The sequence below is a fragment of the Nyctereutes procyonoides genome, unplaced genomic scaffold (assembly GCF_905146905.1).
Source record: "Nyctereutes procyonoides isolate TBG_1078 unplaced genomic scaffold, NYPRO_anot_genome, whole genome shotgun sequence".
In the NCBI taxonomy this organism is placed as follows: Eukaryota; Metazoa; Chordata; class Mammalia; order Carnivora; family Canidae; genus Nyctereutes; species Nyctereutes procyonoides.
In genome coordinates, this window is record NW_026575025.1 from 6,766,921 (window position 1) to 6,794,207 (window position 27,287).

Here is a 27,287-nt window from a genome sequence, read left to right on the forward strand (position 1 = left end):
TGACTGCTGCCATTACCCCCATTGTACAGGACCCAGAACAGATTTGAAGAGCAGATTACTCTATTCCATAAAATTCTCTTGTCACGATGTTGCAGATCAAAAGCAATCCTGTCCAACTTCCTCCTCCTTCTGCCCCAGGAGACTGGCTGACCACTTGAGCATTGGTGGGTACATGGCCCCAGAGCACAAAGTTCTTGATCCTCTGTGGATCATGTGAGTTAGTTAACAACATAGATGTGGCCCACCTGGAGCATGTGTTGCTTAATGTGAGGCCAAGACGTGGCTGTGGTCACAGTGTTATGGCCTGAGTTGTCCCCCCACCTCAATCCCCATGTAGAAGTTCTAACCCCTAGCACCTTGGGCTGTGAGTATATTTGGAGGTGGGGTCTTTAAAGACAATTAAGGTAAAATGAGGTCACTAGGGTGGGACCTAATCCAATAGGAATGGTGTCTTAAAAGGAGATTGGGACACAGACATGCACAGGGGGAGCCAGCCCACACCTGCATATTGGACTTCCAGCTTCCAGGACTAGGTGACAATGAGCATCTGTGTTTTGAGCCCCCATCTGTGATGTTTTGTTAAGACAGTGCTGGAAAACTGATACACACAGCAAATGTGGCACATCCACACTGAGCGTCTGCCTTGACCTGTCTCCAAGGCCAGTATTCTTTCCCTTGTGTCCTGGTATTCTCGGTTGTTAGCCAGCCTCACATCTTGCAGAGTGGCTACAACTCACATTGACCAAGTAGGAGAGTAGGCTTCTCTCACTCTCTTCACCTTAGATTTGAATTTGGCCATGAGTTTTACAAGTGGAGGGTAGAGTTTCACATAGGTTACCCACCCAGCCGACTGTAGCTGTGCTGCCTACATCTCTGCAAACACGGCTGCAGTCTGCCCTCTCCAGACCTTTGCTGTATTCTGATGAGATGATAAGTTCACAGTACCTGGGTGCCAAGCAAGCCCTCGCTCATGGTATCTCCCACCATCCTCACTGTGATCAAGACCAGACACTACTTTACATTGGATTATATCACCTGGAAGTGTTCCATTTCTGGAATGTTGGGTTCAGCGCAATTCAGTTTCATCTGTATTAACAAGGCTTCAAGTATTGTTGTGCCAAGAGATAGACACACACCCTTGTTCTCACGGAGCAGCTCATAGTCCAGAGTAGGGAGGAGGGCTGATCAGCTGGGTATTGGGTGGGCATCTTGGAAGAAGCTGTAGTTGGTTTCCCTGTGCTTGAACGTGCCTCCCCCAAGAAGTCAGGGCCCCTGGGGGCTGAGAAAACCTGAAGAGAACTGGAGTTGGCCCAAAGGAACCCTAGGAGCTTCCTGGACAGATCCTTAAACCGAGGCTGATGTTGGTTACAGAGACCAGCTCTCCCTGTTGGATTTTGCAGTTCTCTGCCCTGTCAGCCCCACATCCCTTCCCATCTGCTGTGAGTGCACTCCTTGTCAGGAGCAAAGGGAGAAGCCACTCTGATTGGGGGCTTGGAGGTATCGTTACATCCACTTGTAAGTTTTCCATACCTTAAGCCACCCAGCTCAGCCCTGACAGGGAGGTTTTCAGATGGCTCTGGGTGTCTCGGTATTTAGGGTGTCACACCAGGAGATCAAAAAGTGACAGTTACTGAAATGTCATAAGGCAAAGTACATGTTGGTGTGTCCCTCCTATAGGAAAGAAATGCAAGATGGAGAAGCCGTGACCCACAGCCTGGACAGGAGGGAGCAGGGGTCAGCCAATTAGCTTGGACTGTACTCCATGGGCAGTAGACCAGCTCCTTGGGTTCAGTTCAGGACACTCCCTGATCAGCTCAACCTGGGGTGAGGCCAGAGTGGGAGAGTCCTGGACCCAGCTGGGAAGAGTGAGTGTGATTTCCACTGGCAGATGAGGAGGGGAAGGGGTGGTTAGCTGGAGGCACGAGTGTGCAAGGACGTACACAGCCTGGCATGCCAGAGAATTACTGAGAGTGGTTTGGCAGTGCTGGAGTGTGTATGTGTTTGTGCCTTTCTGTGTGTGTGTGTGTGTGTGTGTGTGTGTGCGCGCGCGCACGTGCACGTGCAAGTGCAGGGGTTGGGGCAAGGGCAGAGGAGGCTTTGATAGACAGATGTCCTGAAAAGGAGGTAGGGTCCAGGCCAAAGTTCTTCCTTCACTGTGTCCCTTGGGTGGAAGCATGGGCCCTGAGTGCCCAGGCGTGTGAGTAATTGGAACAAGAGGGGACACAGGTGATGGGACTGGAGTGAAGTCGCATGGGTCTAAGGGGCATGCAGGTGAGCTTTGTGTAGGGACTACTGGAGTAGCCCAGGTGGGAAAGGATGGGGGCCTGTGGGGCAGTGCTGGGAGCACAGATGGGGACTCAAGCATTCCAGGCCACAGATGAACCTAGGCTGATCCAGAAGGCACAGAGAAAGAGGAGTCAGGAGCATCTCCTGGTGTTCTGGTATAGGAGGTGGTCCCACCATTGAGATTCAGAAGGAAGATGAGGGTAGAAAGCGTGGGGGAATAGGACAAAGGTGAAGGTCGGGGTGGGGGGTCAGTTTGGGATGAGTTGGGTTGTTAGATTGGGTGTCAGCAACAGTTGACACTTGAGTTATTTGTTTGTCCTTGGTGTCCGATTCCCCATGTGTTTACCTGACCTGTGTGCTTAGGTTCATGGACAGTGTGTTCCTTTGTATTAAATGCCCTGTAGAGTGACCATTCCCCCATTGTCAGGCTGAGGAGCTGGTTCTGAGTTGTATTTCAGTTGTGAATTTATACTGGGTAAAAAGCTTTGTGGCGTGTGCTTTGTTGCTCTTCTGAGGGCCAAAGCCCAACCAGGGTTCTTCTAAGTGGAAGAAGACCATAGTTCTCCTCTGCTTTTTCCAGAGATGCAGCTATAGTTTTATGTCTGTGGCACCACGCACCATGCATCGTCCCCAGTGCCAGTGTGCCCAGCGCTTTGTCACTTTGTCTATTTTTAAAAGCTACTGGCACCTCAGAGGCTAGATTTTACTTCTTTGAAAAAAATTATTTAGAATTTCCCAAATGTTGTCCTTTGTTATGGAGATTAAACTGTTTCTCCCTTGTAATTGTCAATATTCAACATTGGGGCAAATCGACAGATGATTGGAAACTCGGAACAAAGGCAGTAAGTATTTCCCTGATCTACAACAGAGCTGAACATAGGTTTTCTCAGGGACTATCAAGTATTTTATAATCTGAGGGTGGCCAGGTGTATATGGAGAGAAGATAATGCATAAGTTAAATAGCGAGGACTCGGAGCCAGGCAGACTCGACTTGGGTTCACATTGAACCTTTCTAGACATGTGGCTTTGAGGTAGTTATTTGAGAATCTGAGGCTCTGCTTCCCAATCTGGGAATATTAATAATAATGATTGTTTTTATACTAATAGTAATTATCGTATTTGTTATATGTAAATATATTATATAGATTGTATTTATCATGTATAAATACATAAATGTATAATTTACAACAACAATAATAATGCTAATACTATTCACTCATGGTTACAGTGAAGGTAAATATAGTTAGTATAGTTCCTGGCATTTTAGGATTCAAGAAATGTTAACCACAGCTGTATCATCCTTAGCCATCCCCATTACCACCATCATCACCACCAGCACCACCACCATCGCCACCATCACCACCACCACCACCTGCATCCCCATCCCTCTCCATCCCCTCCACCACCATCATCACCACCACCATCACCACCATCACCTGCATCCCCATCCCTCTCCATCCCCTCCACCGCCATTGCCACCACCACCACCACCATCACCACTATCACCACCATCATCACCACTACCACCACCATTATCACCATCATCACCACCATCACCACCACCACCATCACCACCATTACCACCATCACCACTACCACCATCACCACCATCACTATCATTGTCCTTTCCCTCCAGGTTCTGAGCTTCTTAAGGGACAAGACCTCCATCTCAGTCATTTCCTGTCCCCCCATCCATGCCCACCCTGGTGCTGGTGTAGGACCCTTTATGCAGAAGACAGAAGCCAGAGGAGTAAAGGTATTCCCTCAAGCAGCCCTTCCATGGCAGTGGTTGGGCGCTGGAATTCCTGACCCACAGGCTGTCTTTGTAGCCTCCCTATTCTGTGAGTCCTCTAGCAAATTGCTTACCCTGGAACACCGGTAACAGATTATGAAGGCTCCCCATCTCACAGGGCTGTAGGGAGATGGGAATATGGTACCAGTACTTCTCAATACTGCATCAGGTTAAGAGTAGGATGCAGAAAGGTCACTTAGGGTAAAAATTGTCAGTGCTCCACCTGCCAGGCTCGCCACTTCTCCCAGATTTGTCCCCTGCTAATCCTGTGCTGAGCCCTCCACCTGAAATTCCCATCCAGACTCTTACGTGCCTTTTTGTTCCTGGGCAGCGTCTCCATGGTGTGCATGCCCTCCCAGGCAGCGTACTTATTTCCCCCTGGGGCATCCATGGGGGTTGTTGGGCATTTGCTTTCAGTTCTCTATCCTGTCTTGTAGTTGATTCTTTCATGGCCCCAAATATGGTCTAGAGCTGGTTTGCTCATTATACTTTTTGTGGCTCTCGGCTGTCATTCACTGATTGGGTCACCCATGTCAGGGCTTTTCTTGCAGCGAGGCTTTGCCTGATGGGGATGCTTAGTAAGGAAGAGAGTTGATGAGGGGTAAGTGTGGAAGGGAAGCGAGATTTGTCCAGTGTCTTCTGAACTGGCTGCCCCATGGCTTTTCCGGTGCCAAGTGTGAGCACGCAGGTAGCACCCATTGCACATGGAAGAAAAAGGGCTACCAGGGAGCACGGTGCTCAGACCTCGGAGCTCTCCCCAGAAAGGATGGCGGGCGTGATATAGCTTTCTGTGTGTTCATTCCTGGGGCCGCTATAACCTGCTCTGAAAGGCGGGGCTTCAGCCACAAACATTTATTGTCTCCTGGCCCTGGAGGTTGGAGTCTGCCCATCCAGGTATGGGCAGCGCTGGGTCCTCCCTGAGGCTGGGAGGGAGCGTCCAGGCCAGTCCTCTGCCCCAGCTGCTGGGGTCTGCTGGCGCTCCATGGTGCTCCTTGACTCACAGATGCACACTTCGTCTCTGCCTTTGTCTTCACGTGGCGCGTGCACATCTGTGTCCAAATTTCCCTTGTTCGTAAGGACACAGTCACAGCAGATCGGGGCCCACCCTACTCTGTTATGACTTCATCTTACCTTGATGACATCTGCCAAGACTCTATTTCCAAATAAGTCACATGCACAGATAAAGGGGGTTAGGACGTCAGCATGTTTTGCAGGACACAGTCAACCCCCAGTGTCACGTATTATTTACCTTCTGCTTGACCCTTACAACAGCCCCGTGAGTCAGGTAGGTGTAGGTGCCATGATTTTCATCCTGGGAATGGGGACTGCTGGGTGGGTGGGTTTGCCCAGGATCAAAGGGTTAATGTGAATGATTGGGTTGCAAACCCAAGCCTTTCTGACCTCTGGACTCCTGCTCCTTCTGGAAGTTTCTGAATGGGGCCTTCTTGATGTTTCTTAGAGCAGGATGATTTTTAATTGTACAAGGCTGGCCTGCCCAGGGCATAGGTTCTGCATCCCCAGCTCAGACCAAAATGGAGTGGGCTCTCTGTGATCACTTGTGAGCACATGGGTCCCTTGGGAGCAGGACCCAGCCCATGCTCTGCTCTGTACTCACCTGTTGGCACCACCTTTGCTGTGCCAGTGTGTGTGTGTGGGGGGGGTGGCTCAGGCCTTCCTAGGGTGCTGGTATCCAAGGGAACTTGAGTTGGATGTCTGCGTGGTTGGAACCAGAGGCTGATGGGGACTCCTGACACAGGAATGGGCAAGTTATCTGCGGCCCCACCTCATCACATCAAGCAGATCTAGTTTGTTGTACCAAAGTTTCCGGATATTCTTCTCACTCAGCCATGGCTGGGCGGACCTGTGGGCAATCATGAAGTGTCTCTGAAGTGAACAGCCGGCCCCCACTTAGCCTGATAGCCCCAAGAGGAGCTCCAAGGTTACCCTTGAATTCAGCCTTTGGCCCTGGGGAGGGACAGATGGAGCATTCAGGCCTACCAGGTCAGGTTTCCTGGCGGGTGGGATTCTGGCTGCCTGCTGAACATTCCTCATTGTTGAGAGTAGCTGGCTCATCTTACCCCACTGGGAGGTGCTCCCCAAAGCTCAGGCTCCGGATCAAGGGAGGGGGGGCCTCTGCATCCCATGCAGAACCCCCAGGAGACAATTGGTCCCAGCCTCTTGTCCTTTCTGAACGTTTTTGCAGTGATAAAGCAAACTCTTGAGCTCCTGCTGATGGCTATTCAACAGAACATAATTTTAATTCAATAAAAAGTGAGAAGAATCAGTTAGAAGCAGATGTGACCTGGCACTGGTGTTTCATGGCTTGTTGGTGAATCTCACACAAGGGGCCCGAGAGCATGGCCAAGCTGTGACCTTTGGGTTCTTAGTGGCACTGTTAGGTTTTCGGAAAGTGTGATTGATTTGCAGACACTGTCTACGGAGATATTAAGAAATTAGCTCTCCTGGCAACTGATAACAATTTTTAAATCCCACCGTGTTTCGTCATTGCCTTCCTTTCTGCTTTGGGCGGGGTGGTGTCAATGTTCCAAGGCTGTTAGGTTCAGAGTCGGCAGGGGTGGTACACAGATGCTTGCCGTGATGTTCCCATTAGAGGAGTTACAAGTCGAGACCCCTGTCCGTACCTGAGATGTCAATGTGCAGCCAATGTGAAAATTTAATCATGCTATAATTTGCTTGAGCTGCAGTCCTCACGGTGTGTTCCCCTGACTGGCTGCAGCAGTATCACCTTCACACTTGTGAGAAGGGTCACCTCACACTTGCAGTGTCACCTTCACACTTGTGAGAAGGGTCACCTCACACTTGTGAGGCCCACCTGGACGTGCGACCCCGGATGCTCTGTTGAGTGGTGGTGTTTGCAGTGCTGGGTCTGCACTGTCTCCACAAGCGCTGGGATTTGAGGAGCTCCACGCAGGTGTGGGAGCAGCCCAAGGCAATAGGCGGTGTTGGTGACCAGAAGAACCCTGCAGATACCTGGTTCTGAGTCAAGGCCACAGAAGCCCATGGTTCAATCCTCACTGTTCTCCTTTTATATTTACTTGGTGTCTCCATCATTTCTCTTCCTGAAAAGCTGGGGGGTCTGCTGCTCCGAGAACCTATATGGAAACACCTTGACATCTCTGGCCACGTGCGGGTTGGGCTGCACCACTGACCAGGTGTCTTTGTCCTTCCTTGCAGAAGTGCATTCGGTTTAACCCGGATGCGACCGTGTGGGTTGCAAAGCAGCGGATCCTGTGTTCCTTGAACCAGAGCCTGAAGGACGTCCTGAACTACGGGCTCTTCCAGCCGGCCAGCAACGGGCGTGATGGGAAGTTCCTGGATGAGGAGCGGCTTCTGCGCGAGTACCCGCAGCCCGTGGGCAAGGGCATCCCGTCCCTGGAGGTACTGCTGCTGCCCCATGGCCTGGACATGGGGTGGAGGGGAGGACCTTCACGGAACTCCAAATCTGATATGCATTCAGACAAGACCCCCAAATTAGAAGTTAGTTTGGGGCTTTGAAGTTGCAATATATTTTGTGAATTTCAGACAGCTGCGCAATTTTGATCTATTTGTTTCTTTACTGTAGATGGGATGAATTTGTTGCAGAGAAATCTTAGGATGAGCAAACCATAAGTCTGACTCAGGCTCATGGCACCAGGACCTGCGGGTCCTGGCATACAGGATGGGTTTGCTTCTGCCTTCCCGACTAGGTCTCCCTGCCCTTGGGTGCACAGTGACCAGTGGCCATCTGGCTGTAGCTGGAAGTATGACTTCCAGCTTCTTGTCTGAGGAATGACCAGGGGGCTCGGAGCTGTTGTGGCTGTGGGCCTGCCTCATGAAAGGTCACCCGAATGCACTTCCATGTGAAGTGTGATGCCAGCCACCGGCGATCTGACCCCCGGCTTGCCACATCCCCAGGTTTACCCACAGTATTTCCACGGGACATATTTTTTTAAAAAACATTTTATTTATTTATCCATGAGAGACACAGAGAGAGAGGTAGAGACACAGGGAGAGGGAGAGGTGTGTTTCCTGCAGGGAGCCCAATGCGGCACTCGATCCCAGGACCCTGAGATCACACCCTGAGCCAAAAGCAGATGCTCAACCACTGAGTCACCCCAGGTGTCCCTCCATGGGATGTACTAAGATAGTCATGCAAGCAGCCTTTGTCCTGTTGCACAGTGTGCTTCTGGTATCCAGAGATTATACTCACCTCAGCCCCATCACACAGTGAGACGCTGCATGTGTGGAATTGAAGTTGTGCCTTCAGCAACCTTGGTGTGTTCTATGATATTACCAGCAATTAGATCACTCTGAGGTCTAAGAGGTCATGGCCCAAGGCTGGACATCATCCACACATTTCTACTCCTAATAGTGAGTTTGAGGCTGAGGTTATTGGATCCTCATTAAAACAGGCATATGTCAGACCAGAGGTAGGGGTTTTGGTGGAGGAAAAGATGGGGTGCCACTTGGCATCCTGTGGTTCCCTGTTCTGACCTCAGTTGGCTTATACATAAAGTGGGTATCCATTGTGGAGGGGGGACCCGCTTGTTGGGGGCCTTCTAAGTACCAGACACTTTGTAGGTGTGTTAAAGGTTCTGGTCTGATGGAGCTCACACTCGACTGGGCGGTGGTAGACCAGGAACAGTGAATGGATGGTTCATTCCAGGACTGATATAATTTTCATAATGACATAAAACCTGGTGAAGACGGAAAAGGCCAGAGCCTACTCTTGATCAGAGAGGCAGTTGGAGGAGGTGACTCTGGCTGACCCACCACTCACCCCTGAGGAGCAAATGAGAAGGCATGAGGAGGGCGTGAGGATGCACAGTGACCTGGGCAGGAAGGTGCTACTGTTTCTAGAACAGCAGGCACACGCAGTATCCCTCCCATGTCCTTCCTGTCCAGGGACTCATGTATCATGGGAGCTGAAACTGAGAGGTTTGCAGGGGAAGCATCTCTACTCCTGCATGTGCATCATCCCAGGTGGGGCTTGGTCTAATCCTGGTAGCTGTGCAACCCAAGCCCACCACCCAGCCTCTCTGGGCCTCAGGTAACAGCTTTGAAATTGGGGTAATATTAGTTCAGCTTTCTTGGGGGGCTGTGAGGCTCCAGCAAGGTGCTCTGTGGACGAGCTGGCAATTTCCTTGCCATGAGGGAGTTGTACCTCCACGTATCCATCCATCTCCTTGGGCCTGTATCCTGCCAGGTGATCCACGGTGTGAAATGAGGTGTGTCTGGTGCTCTGCACATGAGGGGCACGCATGGCTGTGAGCTCTTTGGCTCCGAGAATTTTGGTAGAATATGGTTGGCTGCTTATGAAACATTGAGGAAACAGCAGGAAAAGGTTTGGATTCCAGAGTGCATCCCTCCATGGCCATGAGCCAGGAATGCTGGCGACCCTGGAAACACCCTCCTCCGAGCAGTTCCCATCCGGGTAAGAGACATTGACAGCCCCAGCATATTTCTATACCCAGAAGCCACCATCCCCCGACTTGAATTCCGTTAGACTTGTCAGTTAGGGAGTCATCACCTCTCCCAACGTCACTCCCAGTGGCACCTGAAATCTCAGAGGTCTGATGGGTGAAGACGGGGTGTGCAGGGACTCACTGCAGCCCAGGGCACTGCATGCAGAACATGCTGTCCCCCTTGAATCTAGAACCAGGGGGTGAAAATCCTAAAATGGACCTGGATCCCTGCCTCCCAGTTTGGTTCAGGAAGATGGACACCTGCAGTCTTTCCCCAGTGCTCATCCTGGAACCTTGAGCAGCCGAGTCTCACGGAACATTTTGATTTCACTACAGTTTTATTTCACCACTTAAAAAAAAAAATCAAGTTTCAGTGTGTGTGACAGAGGAATTCTGTGTGTCATCAAACTGCTGTTTTGTTGGCAGGAGATAGGAGAGGAGAGCAAGGTGGACCTACATGTGAAATTAGCTCAGTGCCAGGATGAGCTCCCTGCTGCCTCGACCTCCCCGCGCCTCGCTGTGCTCCCTCTCGTGCCATCCTCGGGCCTCCCCACCATCACACCAGGGAGCTCAGTCCTGGATGCGGAGAGTCGGCCAATGCTGATGGCATGTTGGCGGGGCTGGGATCAGAGCAGATGCCTCACCTGGCAATCTCTGCGAGTGCAACGGGCTGGCCGGGAGGGGCAGGAGGTGGAGGTGCTGGGGTTCAGGGCAGAGTGGCCCCAGTACGTTCTTCTTGGGCACTGGCTGCATCGGAACAGAATGTGTAGTTTCCAGCTCAGAGGAGGCGCCGTGTTCAAGGAAACAGACGCCATGGAGAGTCCCTGGCAGAGCTGCAGCAGGGACGTTGGCTTCCCCAGGGTGGGCGTCCTAGGGGTGGACGTTGAAGACACGTCCTGATTTGTCAGCGGGGCCACAAGCACGGTCGTGAGGACCGTGACCACCGCTCATGAGAGGAGCCCTGGCCGTGGCTTCCCCATAGGAGGGCATGACTCCTTTGTCCCCGTGGGTTGCTCTCTTTGCTTTCTGTGCCTTTCGGCCACGTGGCCGTGGATCTTCACAGGTGCTGTTCCTGCAATGTCAGGGGCCTGCAGGAGGAATATGGTTAGTCGACCTGACACAGGAGTTCGCTGTGGGGCCCCTGCCTCCCGTGACGTGGCCGAGGACAAAGCCATGCTTCCCCGAACACCGCGTGACGTATTCACATCTCTTCTCTTTTCCGCATTCTGTTTCCATGCAGTTTCGATACAAGAAGCGGGTGTATAAGCAATCCAATCTGGACGAGAAGCAGTTGGCCAAGCTACACACGAAGGTAGGCGGGCAGGGCTGGCATTCACATGCTGGCCCTGTGTCGCATACGTGGCGTTACCGTTTCTGCAGATCAGGGCAGTTCCTCAGGCAGCGGCTTCCTGTCCTGGGAAGCACCTGCCGTGTGCATGTCGAGGAGGGATGGGGCCAGGATGTGCAGGTGCACTGGCTGCCCCGGGGACAGGGGTGCTTGGTGAAGCCGGTGGGAGCTCGGGCAGGGGAACGTGAAGATTCCTCGAGGGCGGGGCTCTGAGCAGGGTGGGTTCAGACGCATGCACAGTGGGGAAGGTGATGCTATGTCCGGGAGCCCAAGTACTCTGTGGGCGAGGCCCACGTGGCCTGAACTAAGCACATGAACGAACACACCGTCCCGGGTCCCGAGAGCCCCTGAACACGACCATCCTCTTCTGTGTGATGAAAGCATGCTGGGTGACAACTTGCACGTGGAGTAGGACCAGAAGGGAGGCTGCTCTGTGCACGTCCCCTCCTGGGTGTTTCTGGGTGGAGAGGCAGCCATTCTCTCTGAGCCACTGCTGCCACCAGAGAGGACACACTGAGCACGGAGCTGATTAGAGAGCTGTTTACATAAACCGCATGGAGGTGAGAGCAGCAGGAGGCCGGCAGGGGTGTGAAGGAGAGGGTCCAGGCCGAGAGCCATGGGCTGTGGTCCATGAGCGCTCGCTTGTTGGCTGAACGCGCGGTGGGTGCTCTTGCTCTTTGTCCTGGTCGCTGTGTGTGTCCACCAGGTGCTGGGACTGGGGTACGTGGTCATACCCACCGTGGTGTCGAGGAGGACATGTGTTATCTGAGGATGCTCGAGGATGTGGAGCATAGGGAAAGGCAGTGATGGGAAGCTGCCTGGATGCAGTCCCTAGCCTGCCCTGGTGCTGCCCGGGGAGCCTGCCTGGTGCTGTGAGCCCACACAGATTGGTTGTGAGTTCTCAACCAGCCGGTTCCCTTGGTTTTTGTTCTGACACCCATTTGTATCACAACAGATGCATGGATTTTTATTGTCCTCAACGGGTATGATACGCCATTATTTATTAATGTCCGCAAGTTGTCTAGATGTGGCTGGTGGCAGCCCTTCTGCCTGGCTGTCTGCCCTCTGGCCTATGCTGCTGTCCCCTGAGCACTGACAACTTTGTGGTACAACTAATGGTCTGACTCCTTATGCATGTTCCCTGCCCAGCCCTAGAATCCACCTGGATGGTGTTTAGACCTCAAGGTCTGGAAGCTTCTGTTTTTTTTTTTTGTTTTGTTTTGTTTTGTTTTTTTAAATCACCTTCTAACATGTAGATAAATATGTGCTTTTTGGATTAAAAAAAAAGTCAGTTACTAAATAACAGTGAAAACATTAAGTGAAAATGAGTGTATCCTGTGTCTTTGGGCATTTGCTAATTTTGGCCCTAGAAGGTTCTTAAAGTGGTGGAGATCCAGCCTGTGTCAGGGGGCTGGAGGCTCAGGCCCCCCTCGTTGCTGCCCACGTGGTGTGTCCTGGGAGCCATGTGGAGGGGGCACAGAATCCAGCCTGTGGCAAGAGTTAGCTCCTTCAAAGGAAGGCAGATTGAGTATTGGGGTTATCCTCAGCTGGCCCAGGCTTTCTGCTCCATGGCAGGAAATCATGATTCCAGTTACTGACAGGCCAGGCAAAGCTGGGGGACGTCCCTCCCCACCAGGGTTGACCCACTGATCGTTTACCCCACAGGATGTGATTGTCTCTTTTGACCTTGAATTGCTCCATGACCAGGCATCCCTGTTTCTGTGCAAGTAGTCACAGACGTTCACCTACAAGTGGATTCACTGAGTGACAGCTGCCCTATCTGCTCTCCATCGCAGCTGCTGTGTTAGAGATTACAAAGCATAACTATCCATCCTTGGGCCTCGCTCCCCAGAGATGGAGGCTGAAGCTCTGGGGTGGACCCTGGAAGTGGTAGTTTTTTGAAGTGGCCCAGGTGGCTTGTCCTTTCAAAAGTGAAGGATCACCCTGTGGCTCCTGGCATGGGCAGTGAAAGCAGGAGAGTTCCAAAACCTCCATCCAGGACAGGCTGGCTGCGTCTGCCCCGCGCTGGACTCCATGCTTGGTGCTGGAGAACCAGGTGCAGTGAGTTTGCCGCCTGGCGGGTCTGCAGCGCCCTGTCCGGGGTGGCTCCCTGTCCCCAGAGGAGGCTGGAGCGTGCCCCGTAATAAGGAGCCTTCCCAGGGGCTGTAAAGACATTTCTGTTTTCTTATTTTTCCCCTTAGACCAATCTGAAAAAATTCTTGGACCATATTCAGCACCATTTGGTGGAGAAGGTCGTCAAAATGCTGGAACGAGGCCTGGATCCAAATTTCCATGACCCGGAGACAGGAGGTAGGTCCTGGGTGCGGAGGACGTCAGTAAGCCTCGCACAAGTGCGGGCTCGGCCCGAAAAAGTGCCTCTGTCATCAGATCCCACACGCACGTGCAACACTTAGGCTTTTCTTGGTTTTTGAAAGTGCTTTCTCATTCCTGGGTGAGTTCCAGAGAAGGGCCGAGCCGTGTAGCCGAGCACGGCGCCTGGCGCACAGTAGGTGCCCATCCACAGCTGCTGGGTAAGCGAATGAATACAGGAGGGATGGTGAGGCGTGTGGTGCTGTTTAGTGCCCGTCAGGGCAGACACACTGGCACGTGCACACCTTGCTCTTCCAGCTGAAACCTGCCTCCTTATTTACATTCGCAAATCCGAACAGCCCAGGGGTTCCCGAACTCCATGCCTGTGACTTGTGGGGCTGGGTGATTTCTTCATCTTTAAACAATTCCAAATGAGCATTGATCTTTATTCATTTAATCTTATCCCCGCCCCCTCCCCAGTTTTATTGAGATTTAGCTGATCTAGAAGGGTTAGTTTTAGACTGCATCGTGTTTCGATACTCTGAGGACTGGTTAACGTGTCTCCATGCAGAGTTACAGTTGCTTTTCTTGCGATGAGAACCCTTAAGATCTGCTCTTTGAGCAGATACACAGAACAGTAACGTTAACTGTAGTCACTGTCTCTGGGACCTGGGACTCATACATCTCGTAACTGGAAGTTTGTACCTTTGACTACCTTCACGCTGATCCCACCCCGCCGCTGGCAGCCAGCCATCTGCTCTCTGCTTTGGGAGTCGGTATTTTGGGGTTTGGCGTGCAAGTGACATCCTACAGGTATCTGCCTGACTCATTGCACTCAGCTCGATGTCCCAAGGGTCCATCCATGGATCGTCAGTGCCCCCACAGGATCCAATCCTTGTGGCAGGATTTCCTTCCTTCTTATGGTGGAATAGGACTCTGTCCTGGGGCCAGATGGTGATTCGTCGCGGGGGCTGTGTCGTGTGTTGTAGGACATGTACAGCATCGCCAGCCTCACCCTGGGCTCCAGTAGCACCATCCCACCTGTGACAACCAGACTGTCTGTAGACATTGCCCGTGTCACCCAGGTGGGAGCCCTGCCAGGGACACACTGAGCTGGGCTGGCCGAGAGGGCTCAGGTGGTCTCTGTGGCAGCTTGGGGTGTTCATCCTTGGGGTGTTCATCCCTGGGGCTAGAGAGCGTTCCTCCTGGACTCAGCCACTGCGGGGCCCCTCCTTCTCTTCTGGTGACTTGCCAGCCCTCCTCCGGAGGACTGTCACATAAACGTGTCCTGCTCAGCCACTCAGTTACTGAGCCCACAGCACATGCATGTATCTGCTCAAGGATAGAGCTTTCTCATCATCTCTAGGGGGTCCTCTGACCGCTGCAGCTGGGGCAGGACCCCCACCTGTGCCCATCCAGCCATGCACAGCCCCCCCCACCACACACACACCCAGCACAGGCTGCTGGATCACAGCTGTGATCACTGTGGACTTGTATGTCTCCCAAATTTAACTTCTGTCTGAGATGCCAGGAGATGGGACACGTGGTGGTGGGAGGACACGGAAGGCACTCTTGGAGGGGTCGTGCATCTCCAGTGTCTGCAGTTCCCTCCTTGGGCAGCCTTTGCCCTGGACGTCCACCAGCCTGGCCTCGAATGTGGCTGTTTCCAGATGATTCCACGGAGGAGGGCCAGCAGTAGGGGGTAGGTCAGGGGATCTGCTCTGGGCTGCTCTTCTTCCCACATGTGGCCTCCTTCTCTGAAACTGGTATCTTCCAGATTCTGGGCTTGCAATGACTCTCCTTCCAGGGCAGACTCTACCTAGCTTCCAAAACCACTCAGCACAGACCCAGATACAGGTCTGTGCCCATTTCTGGGTGCTCCTGGCTGTCTGGGAGAGTTTCTTCTTCTTGGGCTGCCCCTGTCTCTGCCTTCGGCCTGTGGATTGTGTGATCAGGCTGTGTGTGCGCCATTGGGGTTTGTTTGTTTTGTTGTTTTCTTGCCCAAACAAACTAAAAACTGTTATTTATTTTTAAGTGTAACTTGTAAAGCAGAATCATTGAGGTGCAGTGACTGCCAGATGGTCCACGTCCAGATCTCTCCTGGTTGTGGTCAACATTCCCCTAGAAAGCAGAACCTTCCCCATCTTCTCTTCGCCCAGCTTTTTTTTTTTTTTTTAATTAGTAGATTTTATTTGTTAGAGCAGTTTCAGGTTTACAGGAGAGTGATTGGAAAAGCTGGAAGCTCTGTGGGGGTCCCTGATAACCACCAGCTCCCCTGTTATCAGCATCTTGCGTTAATGGGGCAGATTGTTATAGCCATGAGCCCATCGTTACTAATTAGAGTCTGCAGGTTACTTTGGGGTCCACTCTTGGTTTCATCCGTTTTGTGGGTTTTGATAAGCAGTTATGACAGGTGTCCATCACCTTAAGGTCATACGGAGCGGTTTCCTTGCCCTCAGTGTCATTTGTGATCCACCTTTCACCCTCCATCCCTGCTAGCGCCTGGCAACCACTGATCTCTTCACTGTCTCCGTGGTTTTACATGGATGTTGTAGAGTTAAAATCATAACGTGTGGTCTTTTCAAAATGGTTTCTTTCACTTCGTAAGATGCGTGTGCGGTCCCTCCATGACTTTTCAGCTCAGGAGCTCACTTCTCTTTAAGCTGCCTGGCACTTACAGTGACTGGATGGACCACAGTTAATTTTTCCATCCACCTGTTGAAGGACATCTTGGCTGCTTCTAGGTCTTTAGCACTTGTGAAAATAGCTACTATAAACATCTGTATGCAGGTATTTTTGTGTGTAGACATAATTACCAATGATCAGACATACTGGGTTTTATTTTTAGAGGCCAAACAAAAATATTTACAGGATACAAAAAAGATATTTAAGATAGAAAGTTCTGAACCATAGGCCATGTGCAGACCTGAGACCCTGCTGTAGACAGTGCCGTCAGACCCTCACCGTGCCTCAGCTCCACCGTGCCATCCTCAACATCTTCAGATTTTTCATGCACATCCCCAAATTAGGCGAGAAGAAGCCATTCTAGCTGGGGGCCAGGGAAAGTGGGGACCACGCACGAGGAGTGAAACAAGTGAGGTGAAGAGTGGGATGGACGTTCCCTGTAAAGGAGCTAAGCTGTGGATAAGTCCCAGGACAACGGCACAGAGCAGCCCCCATGGGAGGTGAGCACTGCCCAGGGAGGCGCCCTGGCTATGGAGACAACCCATAGTTGACTATCACAGGCTGCCTCCAGACAACAGGTAGCGTGACCAACTTGTCCTCATTCTCCTGGGCTCTGGTTTTCACATTGAAAGTCCCATGCTTGGGGATCCCCTTGGTCCCAGACATTCTGGCACTGCCAGTCACCCTAACAGTGACCAGGGCACTTAATAATCACAGCCTATTAAGTTCCAGCGATGTGTCAAGGGCGTGGGAAGCCTCTTTTCCCTTAATCGTCGTGTCCCATGAAGCTGGCCCTCTGTGTGTGGCCAGTGTCCTCTGAGAGCAGAGGAGGCAAAGCCTGGGCTCATCTGCCCTGGGACCACAGGGTCTATGCTCTCACCCCTGGGGAAAGGAAGTGGGTCTCTCTTCTCACGCGTGTGCCTGGCAAGACACGGCCAGGGCTCTGGCTGGTGCAGAGGGTCCAGGACTGGACGGTCTGTGGTCTCGGAGCAGGTCCCCTCACCATCCTGGGATGGGAGCATGTGCTGCAGCTCCAGGCCATCCTGGTGGGAGGGAAGAGCTGGCCTGTTTCCCCTCTTACTCCAGACGCTGCACTGTCGTCCTCATGGGCTCTGACAACTGTCGCCTGTTCCACTAGAATAGGCACCAGCTCCACACTGAGTTGGGTGACTTTTTCAAAGCCAGTTGGCGAGCAGCAGAATCTGCGGGAAAGCCGACTTCACCGCTGGTGCAGAGAGTTGAAAGCAGCTTGCTTCCTAAATGGCAGGAAACACGATGTTCCGACTCAGGCCACGGCCCTGTAGTGGGCTTTGTGGTTTTCAGACGCTTCTGGGCTGCATGCGGGGGGGCCCCAGGTTGGAGAAGCAGCCCTTTGGGATGAGGGATGCGCAAGAGATAATGAAATCTCCATAGAACGACCTGTCAATTAAAATAAAGCAGCCTGTGATTACAACGAACTGTCTGGTGCCTATTCTAGTGGAAATTATAATAAGTAACAGCAAAGGTCATGTGAAGAAATAAAGCCGCACCCACCATGGTCTCTGGGCTCATCTCCTGCTTTGGTTGGCACCTGTGGGACAAGGTGCGTGGTGTTCTGAGTCCCAAGGAAGGAACGAAGACGAGTAATTTGAGCAAAAATTAGTTTAGTGCTTTTATTTCACACTGTGTTCCCAAATTTGAAAGAAGCACGGGCATGACAAAAGGCGGGGTGTTAATAAAGCCAGAAATAAAGTCTTTCAAATCATGGAACATATTGAGAAGTGAAAAAATAGAATTTTCATTGATGGAGTGGCTTTCTCCGGTCACCTGTGATGGGTCTGGACTTCACCTCTGAGATCCAATGACTAAGTTAGTTTCCAGGGAGGTAGTAGCTCATCAGTTTGTCAGGCTGGTGTTGTCCATCGTCTGTGCCAAGATGTGCCTGGCTCCACCACGTGTCGCCACAGCCGGGCTCCTGGGAGTCCCTCCTGGCTCCCACATGGCCCAATTAGAAGCTTTCTCGGACACTCTGGCTCCCCATACGCCGAGCAGTGCCTCCTCTGAGCGCTGCCTTTGAGGACAGAAGGGGCTTCTTGGATGCGGATGATGAACAATGGTCCACATGTGGTTGCCTCACTGGAGCCCCTATGAGAATCCTGGAATTAGATTCTCCAGAAATAATAACACTGGGTACACAGAAGGGGGGTGCATTTTGAGCAGACAGGGTTCCAGAACCTCATAAATGTCAATCTGCAGAGAGTCAGAGATACTGCTGGAAGACTGTGCCGCCACGGATCGGATTCTGGTGCATATGGTTGGTCAGGTGCACTTCCTGGTACAAAGGAGCCTGTCTTTAAATGCAAGCTCAAGTAGAACATGCAGTTATTTCAGGGTTTTCTTTTGTACACCACACTATGTTTCAGCGAGGGTGACAGGTGACTCATAAGGTGCGTATGGTAGGGAGAGATGCAGTATGTCAAGCAAGTAAGGAGTTTGGGTGGGGGCAGGGACGAGGGCCGCAGGAGGGGGCATTGGCATTGGGCCATCTGCCACAACTGGCCAGGGGGAGAGGAGGTCAGTCTGGGCACTTGTGACAGTGACCCATGTCATTGCATGCACACATGGCCAGGGGCAAAGACCCTGTGGTCCAGAGCGTCTCCTTACGGGGCCTGCTGGGGGTGAGTGAGCAGCAACATTGTCACATCACACCATCACCTGTTCTTTAATACCTAAATAAGAGCAGTGACTATGTTAGAGCAGTTTGGGGTTTACAGAATTGTTATAAAGATGGTACAGAATGTTCCACCTGTACCCATAGCCCATTTGCCCTGATTATTGTCCTACCAGAGGAGGGTGCATTTTATAACCAACGAGCCAATCCCGATATGTTGCTATTAACTAAAGTGCATGCTTTCTTCATATCTTATTAGTAGGTAACGTCCCTTTTTTGCCCCAGGGGTCCTCATGGCACGTAGTTGTCTTGTCTCTGTAGGCATCTTTTGGTTGTGACCGTTTCTAGCATTTTCCTTGTTTTTACTGTCCTTGGCTCTTTTGGGACCTGGGCAGGCATATTTTGGAATGTCCCCCTTATTGGGGTTTGTCTGGTGTGGGTTGTGGGTTTGGGAGGAGGACCCCAGGGTGAAGTATCCTCCTACCCCATCACGTCTGGACTCGTTTCCCCACCAGACTTGTCCCTGTGATGCTAGCCCTGCTCACCTGGGTGAGGCGCGCATCAAGTCCTGGCTATACAGTCCCTCTTTTTCCTCCTTTACGGATTGTCCTCTTCTGAAGGAAGCCACTAAGCGAAGCCCCCACCTGACAAGTGGGGAGTTACGTGCCACGTCCTCAAGGATGGAATATCTGCATGTTTGACGGAGGTTTATCTTTTCTCCCCCATTTATTTATTTACTCTTACATTCATTTACCTATTGGGTATTTAATTCATAATCTGGATTATGACCCAGGGCTGTATTTCATTGCTCCCAGCTCTGGCCACTGGGAGCTCCTTCAGCTGGCTCCTGTGTCCCTTGGACAGACCCTGTGGGTCATTATTATTTGCCCCAGGTTCACCCTGTATGTTTCCTGCCCAGACCTAGAGCCCGCTGGTCTTCCAGGAGCCCGCTGCCTCTTACTGGAGAATGGTTTTAGGAGCCAAAATCTGGGTGCTGAGTGTGCTCACTGCTGCTGGGGTGCACTTGATTCCTGGCCCTTGAATGTGGAGCAAGAAACTGTATGTGTACGCTACTTCACAAATATGTGCATATCTATAAATGCTTCTGTATGTAACCATCTGTATATGTATTAAGCTGAATATGAGTTCTTGCTAATGTCTCCAACTCTGATCTGTGGCCACATGGATCAATGCAGTCCCTTCCCTTTGCTAATCCATAACCTGCCCAGTAATAGTGAGAAACTGGTCTTCCTCCCTCTGCCATCTTTTTATCTAATTGCTCAATCACAGGATCCGTGAATAGTGGTTTCTAAGTTGCTGACCTGCACCCCACGATGGAGGCAGCTTTGTGAGTTGCTTGAGCACGACACTTACCTGGGTTTGCTTTGCTGTCCCTCTTGCAAACCACTCCCTTGAGTTCCTATTCTATGGTTTGGCATGTAGTTCCCCAACTCCCTCTGGCAAGGCTTTTTTTTTACGTTTGTAATACAGTTCAACTCTTTTGTCACATTCTGCATTCCAAACCAGGATGCCCCCACCACATCTCCTCTATGAATTTTTCAACTTCATTTAAAAATTTGCGTGCATTGAGGTTCGCTCTGTGTGCTGCGGAGTTTATGATTTTGACAGATGTTTGAGTCTTGTGTTCACCATTACAGGGTCATACAGAATACTTTCATCACTTAAAACAATCCGCTCTGCTTTTTACCTATTCCACCCTGCCCCTCTCTGGAGCCCCTGGGACCACTGATTGTTTACTTCCTCCATAGTTTTGCCTTTTCTGGAATGTCATATAATTAGAATCAAGTACTGGTTTTTCAGACTGGCTTTTTTTTTTATAAATTAATTTTTATTGGTGTTCAATTTACCAACATACAGAATAACACCCAGTGCTCATCCCGTCAAGTGTCCCCCTCCGTGCCTGTCACCCATTCACCCCCACCCCCCGCCCTCCTCCCCTTCCACCACCCCTAGTTCATTTCCCAGAGTTAGAAGTCTTTATGTTCTGTGTCCCTTTCTGATATCTCCCACACATTTCTTCTCTCTTCCCTTATATTCCCCTTCACTATTATTCATATTCCCCAAATGAATGAGAACATACACTGTTTGTCCTTCTCCGATTGACTTACTTCACTCAGCATAATACCCTCCAGGTCCATCCACGTCGAAGCAAATGGTGGGTATTTGTCGTTTCTAATGGCTGAGGAATAGTCCATTGTATACATAGACCACATATTCTTTATCCATTCATCTTTCGATGGGCACCGAGGCTCCTTCCACAGTTTGGCTATTGTGGACATGGCTGCTAGATACCACCTCACACCAGTGAAAATGGGGAAAATTAACAAGGCAGGAAACAACAAATGTTGGAGAGGATGCGGAGAAAAGGGAACCCTCTTACACTGTTGGTGGGAATGTGAACTGGTGCAGCCACTCTGGAAAACTGTGTGGAGGTTCCTCAAAGAGTTAAAAATAGACCTGCCCTACGACCCAGCAATTGCACTGTTAGGGATTTACCCCAAAGATTCAGATGCAATGAAACGCCGGGACACCTGCACCCCGATGTTTCTAGCAGACTGGCTTTTTTTTAAAGATTTTACTTATTCATTCATGCATTCATTCATTCATTCATTTGAGAGAGAAAGACTGAATGCATGAGCAGGAGGAGGAGTAGAGGGAGAGGGACAAGCAGAGTCCACACTAAGCATGGAGCCCGATGTGGGGCTCCATCTCACAACCCTGAGATCATGGCCTGAGCCGAAATCTAGAGTTGGCTACTTAAGCAACTGAGCCCCCCAGGCTCCCTGGAGGAGTGGCTTCTTTTCATTTAACAGTATGTATTTAAGATTTGGATATATATATATATATATATATATATATATATATATATATATAATTTTTTATTTTTTTTGCATGGCTTTTATCTTGCTTCATAGCCATCTACTATATTGGATGTTCCAGTTTTGTTTACCCATCCCTGTGGAAGGGCACCTTGGTTGCTTCCAGTTTGAGGCTATTATGAATTAAGCTGCTATAAACTTTGGTGTGCAGGGTGTGGTGTGGACAGAAGTTTTCAAATCAGCTGGGTGAATACCAAGGCGTGCAATTGTTGGAACATATGGTAAAATATTTTTATAGTTTTGTAAGAAACTGCCAAACTGCCTTCCAAAGTCGTGCACTGTTTTGCATTCTCACCAGTGGTGATTGGGGGCTCCTGGGCTGCCCATCCTTGCCAGAAATCGGTGCTACCAATGTTCTGGATTTTATCCCTTCTAGTAGGTTTGTAGTGCTCCAAACCTGTTCTCCCTGTTGTGAGGCTTCAGGTTTTGCTTGCTCAAAAGGTCATATACTTTTCCAGCTCCTGATCTGGTTGGTCCTGTGTGCCCGCTTCAGACCACATTAGTCCACGCCTTCCTTGTGAGAGAATCCCCAGCCACATACCACTGTCTGGGAGCAAGAACCATCCACTTTTAGAGTGTCTGACCTTGAAGCAATGCCCATGGACTTCCTGCCTCCACAGGCCTGTGTGAATGACATAACCCTTGCATGGGAGTCAGGAACCTGGCTGCAAGACTTTCCCTGGTGCCTTTGGAAGCCCTGGCTGTGAGGTCCCTCAGGCCAGGTCTGATGGCTCTCCCTGAAACTGGCCACACCTCCTTCTGGAAACAGGATTTTGTCTGGAATAGGAGGCCACAGGCCACAGTTCTGTTTTTGGCTTCTCTATACCTGCCTCCCTCCTTTGTGTTCCCCATTATCAAAGATGTCCTCACACAAAAGTGATTCGTGCCTGCTTCTGTTCACAAATCTGCATTGCCAGCACCTGCTTGGGACTGTCTCCTCTCTAGCACATTTGGCCGCCGGAACTAGCATCTCCAGAGAATGTGAGGACAATCGTGATTCTTCCATTTGTGGGAAGTGGCAGGAAGTACAAGAATGATGCCCACCTCCACCCCCCAGCCCCCTGGTTCGTGGGCTCATGTGAGAAGCAGTTGCCAGAATCTTTAGAGAGGCCGACAGTTTGGGGAAAACTGCTGCCACCCTCCATACTTGCTCGCTCATGTCAAGGCCTGTGGGTTGTTTGGATGAGTCTCATGTGCTCACCTGGGCTCACATCACGAGAATGTGTCCTCCTTGTCGAGGACCATGTACCACAGAAGATGCTGCAGATCCCATTCTCTTTCATGGTGGGGATGGGGCGTTAATCAAATATTCTAGTCTAACTAGACTAGTCTAACATACTGGAAGAGTCTGCGATTTCGCATAATTTAACACTGAAATGTTGAATGCAGATTAATGCCAGAGGTGCTGGTGAATCCAAACAGGAGCAGTTGTCCATCCTGCAAAGTGACTTCCATGCCCACAGTCCCCACCTGCCCCACTGTCTTTGGTAACTGGACACCGAGTAGTTCATGTCCTGTGCACCCCATAGGCAGGTGCTAGGACAAGGAGAGGGCTGAGCTACTGCCCCTGGCTGGCATTTGCAGGGACACATACATGGACACATCAGCAGATATGACAGGTGGCAGGGTGGCTGTGGACATGTGCCAACCAGTGAACTTCTGCATAGTTAGAGATTCTTAACCCAGAGGATGTCCTGGGATTGTCTTCCTGTCCTTTTATCTTACAAAGGAGGTGCAGATGGTCCATCGGGCGGCGCAGAAACAGCAAACTTTGTCTTCCTTTTAAAAACATTTGTGTGTATTTTGTAACACATTCAATAGGTTAGTAAAATACGCCATGTATGATTTTTATTAAAAATTTTAGTAAGATATAACTTACATATAATTAAATTCAATTTTTGTGTTTTGTAAGGCTTTATTGAGATACATTTCACATACTATTAAATTTAGCCATTAAAAGTGTACAGTTCAGTGGTTTTTAAAAATATATTCAGAGTTGTACGATCGCCACGATCTTTAGAACACCCAAACAGGAGAGGCTGTGCCCTTCTGCCATCACTCCCCATCCCCAATCACCATCCTTGGAAGCCACCAGTATACTTTTTATATCTCTAGAGATTTGCCTGTTCTGGATGTTGTATAGAAATGGAGTCACACACTATGAGGTCCCTTGTGACTGGTTTCTCACTCAGTATCACGGTGTCAAGTTCTCTTTAGGTGGTAGTGTGTGATGGTGCTGTGTTCCTTTTCGTGGCCAAGTGGTATTCCTCTGAATGGGCCACTTTTGCTTATCCACTCATCAGTTGCGGCCATTTGGGTCATTGACACTTCTTGGCTGCTGTGGACATTCTTGTACAGAGCATGTGGACACGTGTTTTCATCTGTCTCGTGCACATATCTGGGGAACTAGTGGACTGCATGGTAACTCTGTTAAACCTTTTGAGAAGCTGCCAGATTGTTTTCCAACGTCTCTACATCATTTGATGTCCCACTTACAGTGCGCGGGAGGTCCAAGTCCTCCACGGCCTTGCCAACACTTGCCGTCACCTCTCCTTTTTATGACAGCTGTCTTAGTATGAAGTCACTGCTCTCTCTGGTTTTATTTGCATTTCCTAATGACCAGTGATACTGAGCATCTTTTCATGCACTTATTTGCCATATGTATATCTTTGGGGAAATGTCTGGTTCTTTGCTCCTGTTTTGATTGGGTTATTTGCCTGTTCTTGTTGAGTTATGAAAGATCTTTATACATTCTGGATACAAATCCCTAATCAGATATTAGTGGTTTGCTAGTATCTTCTCCCACTCTCTGGGTTGTCTTTTCACTTCTTTGATGGTGCCCTTTGATGGCCAAAAGTTTTTAATTTTATAAAGTCCAATTTGTTTATTTTTTTTGTCACTTGTGCTTTTGGTGTCATATTTTTTAAGGTTAAATAAAAATAATGCCTAACTCGGGGTTACAGAGATAGGAGTAAATCTCTGTTCTTTCCTACAATTTGATAGTTGTAGCTCTTACATTTATAAGCCATTAATGAGTAGAGTTTTGTATATGGCGTGAGGTAGGTCTCTGCTTCATTCATTTGCATGTGGAAATCTAGTGGTCCCAGCACCATTTGTTAAACAGACCACTACTTTCCCCATGGTCACGTATAATTTATAAACACAGTGACAAACTCACATGAGGGACAGCACCATTTTGGGGGGTTTGCTTGCTTACTCATCACATACCTGCCCTAGGCCCATGTATCTCAGACTTGATGTCCATTTGTGACCTGGGAATCTTGCTAAAATGCCAATTCTGGTTCCGAAAATCGGGAGGGGGCCTGAGATTTTGCCTTGCCTTGCTTTGCTTTTCCTTTCTTCCCTTTCTTTCATTCATTCATTCTTTCCTTTTGATAGTTTGCATTTCTGTTTAAGATTTTATTTATTTTCGAGAGTGAGCACATGAGAGAAAGCATGAGCTGGGAAAGGGGCAGAGGAAGAAGCAGACTCCCTACTAAGCAAGAAGCCCAACATGCAGCTCGATCCCAGGACCCCAGGATCGTGACCTGAGCTGAAGACAGACACTTAAATGAGCCACCTAGCACCCTGAGATTTTTGCATTTCTAACCAGCTCCCAGGTCGTGCCCATGCTGCTAACTTTGGAGTTAGCAGGTGTTCAGAGCCATGATTCTCATGTTAAAAACCACATAAGGAGATTTTACCAGTCCTAATACTTGGGTCATACCAACACTGATTAAAGTAGTACCTGGGCGTGGGGCCAGGTGATGCCACTGTGAACTAGCCTTCTTCTGCCAAGCACGTCCTGTGGACTACAGCCTATTAAAGGTGCAGAGTGATAAGTCCCATTGAATCACTTCTGGGAACGAAGTCCACATTCTTTGTATTAACCAGCTCTTTGGATGATTCTTATTTCCTGCCCAAATGTGAGAACCACAGATCTAGGTCATGAGGAAGGAATCTCTGAATCTCCTCTCTCTCTGGTCCTTGCGAATGTTGAGATTTGATCTCGGGTTACTGGATTTGTCACAGAGATGGGGATGAGCACACCATGGTGCTGTAGTGAGGCTTCTTGCTGTTGAGACTATGATGTTTGGGGACATGTCAGATTTCTGCTGACCCAGAGGAGAGAAGGGCAGAAGATGGGACAGGGATGTAGCCTCACCTCTCTAGCTTTGCTTCCGCTTCTCGAGTGTCCCCTTAGAAGGAGACATCCCCATCATGTGGACTTTTAGAATATTCCAGCTGGAGGCCACTTCTCCCCTAGAGGGTTAGCAAACACAGCCACGAATGGCTTTTCCTGAAACTTCTGGTCAAGGAATGTGTCCACAGTTTTGCATTTTGGATGGCAAAATTTCAGTCTGACGCAGAAGGGATGTTTCATGTTTTTAGAGATACAGGTTTTCATAAAATGGATCGTGTTAGGAAAGTGAGCTTAATGTGAGTGATAGCAGAAGCCTGACCCCACTGGAATATTGTCCCTTTTATGTCTTGGGGGGGGGTGTCTATCTCCATGTTAAGCTGGTGCTGTGAGTCTTACCTGTGCTGTCACTGTAGATCCTGTTGGTCCTCACACTGGTGAGAGCTTTTTCATTAGGACGCACTTTCAAAGCCGTGACCCCCTGTTTCCCCTCACTTTGGGCTGGACAGGGTGGTCTTTGCACCACAGATGGGGAATCAGGTCCTGTGGGGTTGGAAGTCTCTGTCAAAGTCACAGCTGAGCCTACACTGAAGCTCGAAGGTTCAGATGCAAGGCCAGGCTTTTCCCACTTGTGATGTTTTGCATGAGGCATTCAGGCAGAGGGTATGGAGTCTATCATCTCTCAACTATGAATAACTTAATGATGAATTTTATGTTAGAAAACAACACTAAGGTGATTGAATGCACAGTTTGCGCTCTCTCTGTCACTTATGAGTCCAAATAGTAATCTTCCGTTTTATTCATTTTTAATTATCTATGTGTATGTATGATCTCCATCTATGTCCCCTCTTGTCCATCTTTTCACTCACACATCTCATTTTCTTTCTCCCTTTCTCCTTCCCTGTTTCTCCTACCCTGTATCTACCCACCTTCTCATCCATCTATCCATCCATCCACCTATCCATTCATCCATTCACTCATCCATCCATACACTTACCCATTCACCATCCATCCACCCACCCAGCCAGCTAGCCATCTACCCACCATATGCTCATCCATCCATCCACCCATCTGTCTGTCCATCCAGCCAGCCATCCACCCACCCATCCACCCATTCCATCCATCCATCCATCCATCCACCCATCCACACATCTGTCTGTCTATCAATCCATCCATCTATCCACCTACCCATCTCATCCATCCATAGACCTACATTCACCATCTACCCACCCACCCACACATTCTATCCATCCATCTACCTACTCCTCTAACCATCTGTCCATTCATCCACTTATCCAACCATCTACCCACCCCCTCATCCAGCAATCTATTTACCTGTCTATTATCTTATAAAAGCTCAAGAATACTGTACCTTATTGTCCTCCTGGGACAGCCACAGTCCCCAGTACAGAGTGGAGCACTTAGTAGGTGTGTGAATATTTGTCTCGTTTGCTCCACATTTTAGGAGAATCGGGACTGTCTCTTGCTGAGAAAGTCACATGGGATTGTGCCAGTCCAGGTTGCAGTGGGGGTGTGAATGCTAACAAGTATTGGCTTCATGGTTCATTTTAGAAATTACTTTTTTTATTGTAAAGTAATCAAGTCATTGCACAGGCTTGTCAAAATAGAGAAAAAAGCTGTAGCGAAGAGAGCAAAATTTGTGTCTCTTCCTGAGACTAACTGCTCTGGCTGCCAGTCTGAGGGTGCTCC

General features: G+C 49.8%; 1 protein-coding gene across 5 annotated transcripts in view; it reads left to right on the plus strand.

Annotated features, from left to right (window-relative positions):
• Positions 1–27,287, plus strand: part of SHANK2 (SH3 and multiple ankyrin repeat domains 2) — a 512,111-nt gene that overhangs the window by 85,331 nt on the left and 399,493 nt on the right. For all 5 annotated transcript variants that reach the window (XM_055314494.1, XM_055314499.1, XM_055314504.1 and 2 more), the window contains exons 4-6: positions 7,274–7,477; positions 10,784–10,855; positions 13,093–13,201. In XM_055314494.1, the coding sequence (XP_055170469.1) occupies positions 7,274–7,477; positions 10,784–10,855; positions 13,093–13,201 (385 nt within the window). The remainder of the gene's footprint in view (positions 1–7,273; positions 7,478–10,783; positions 10,856–13,092; positions 13,202–27,287) is intronic.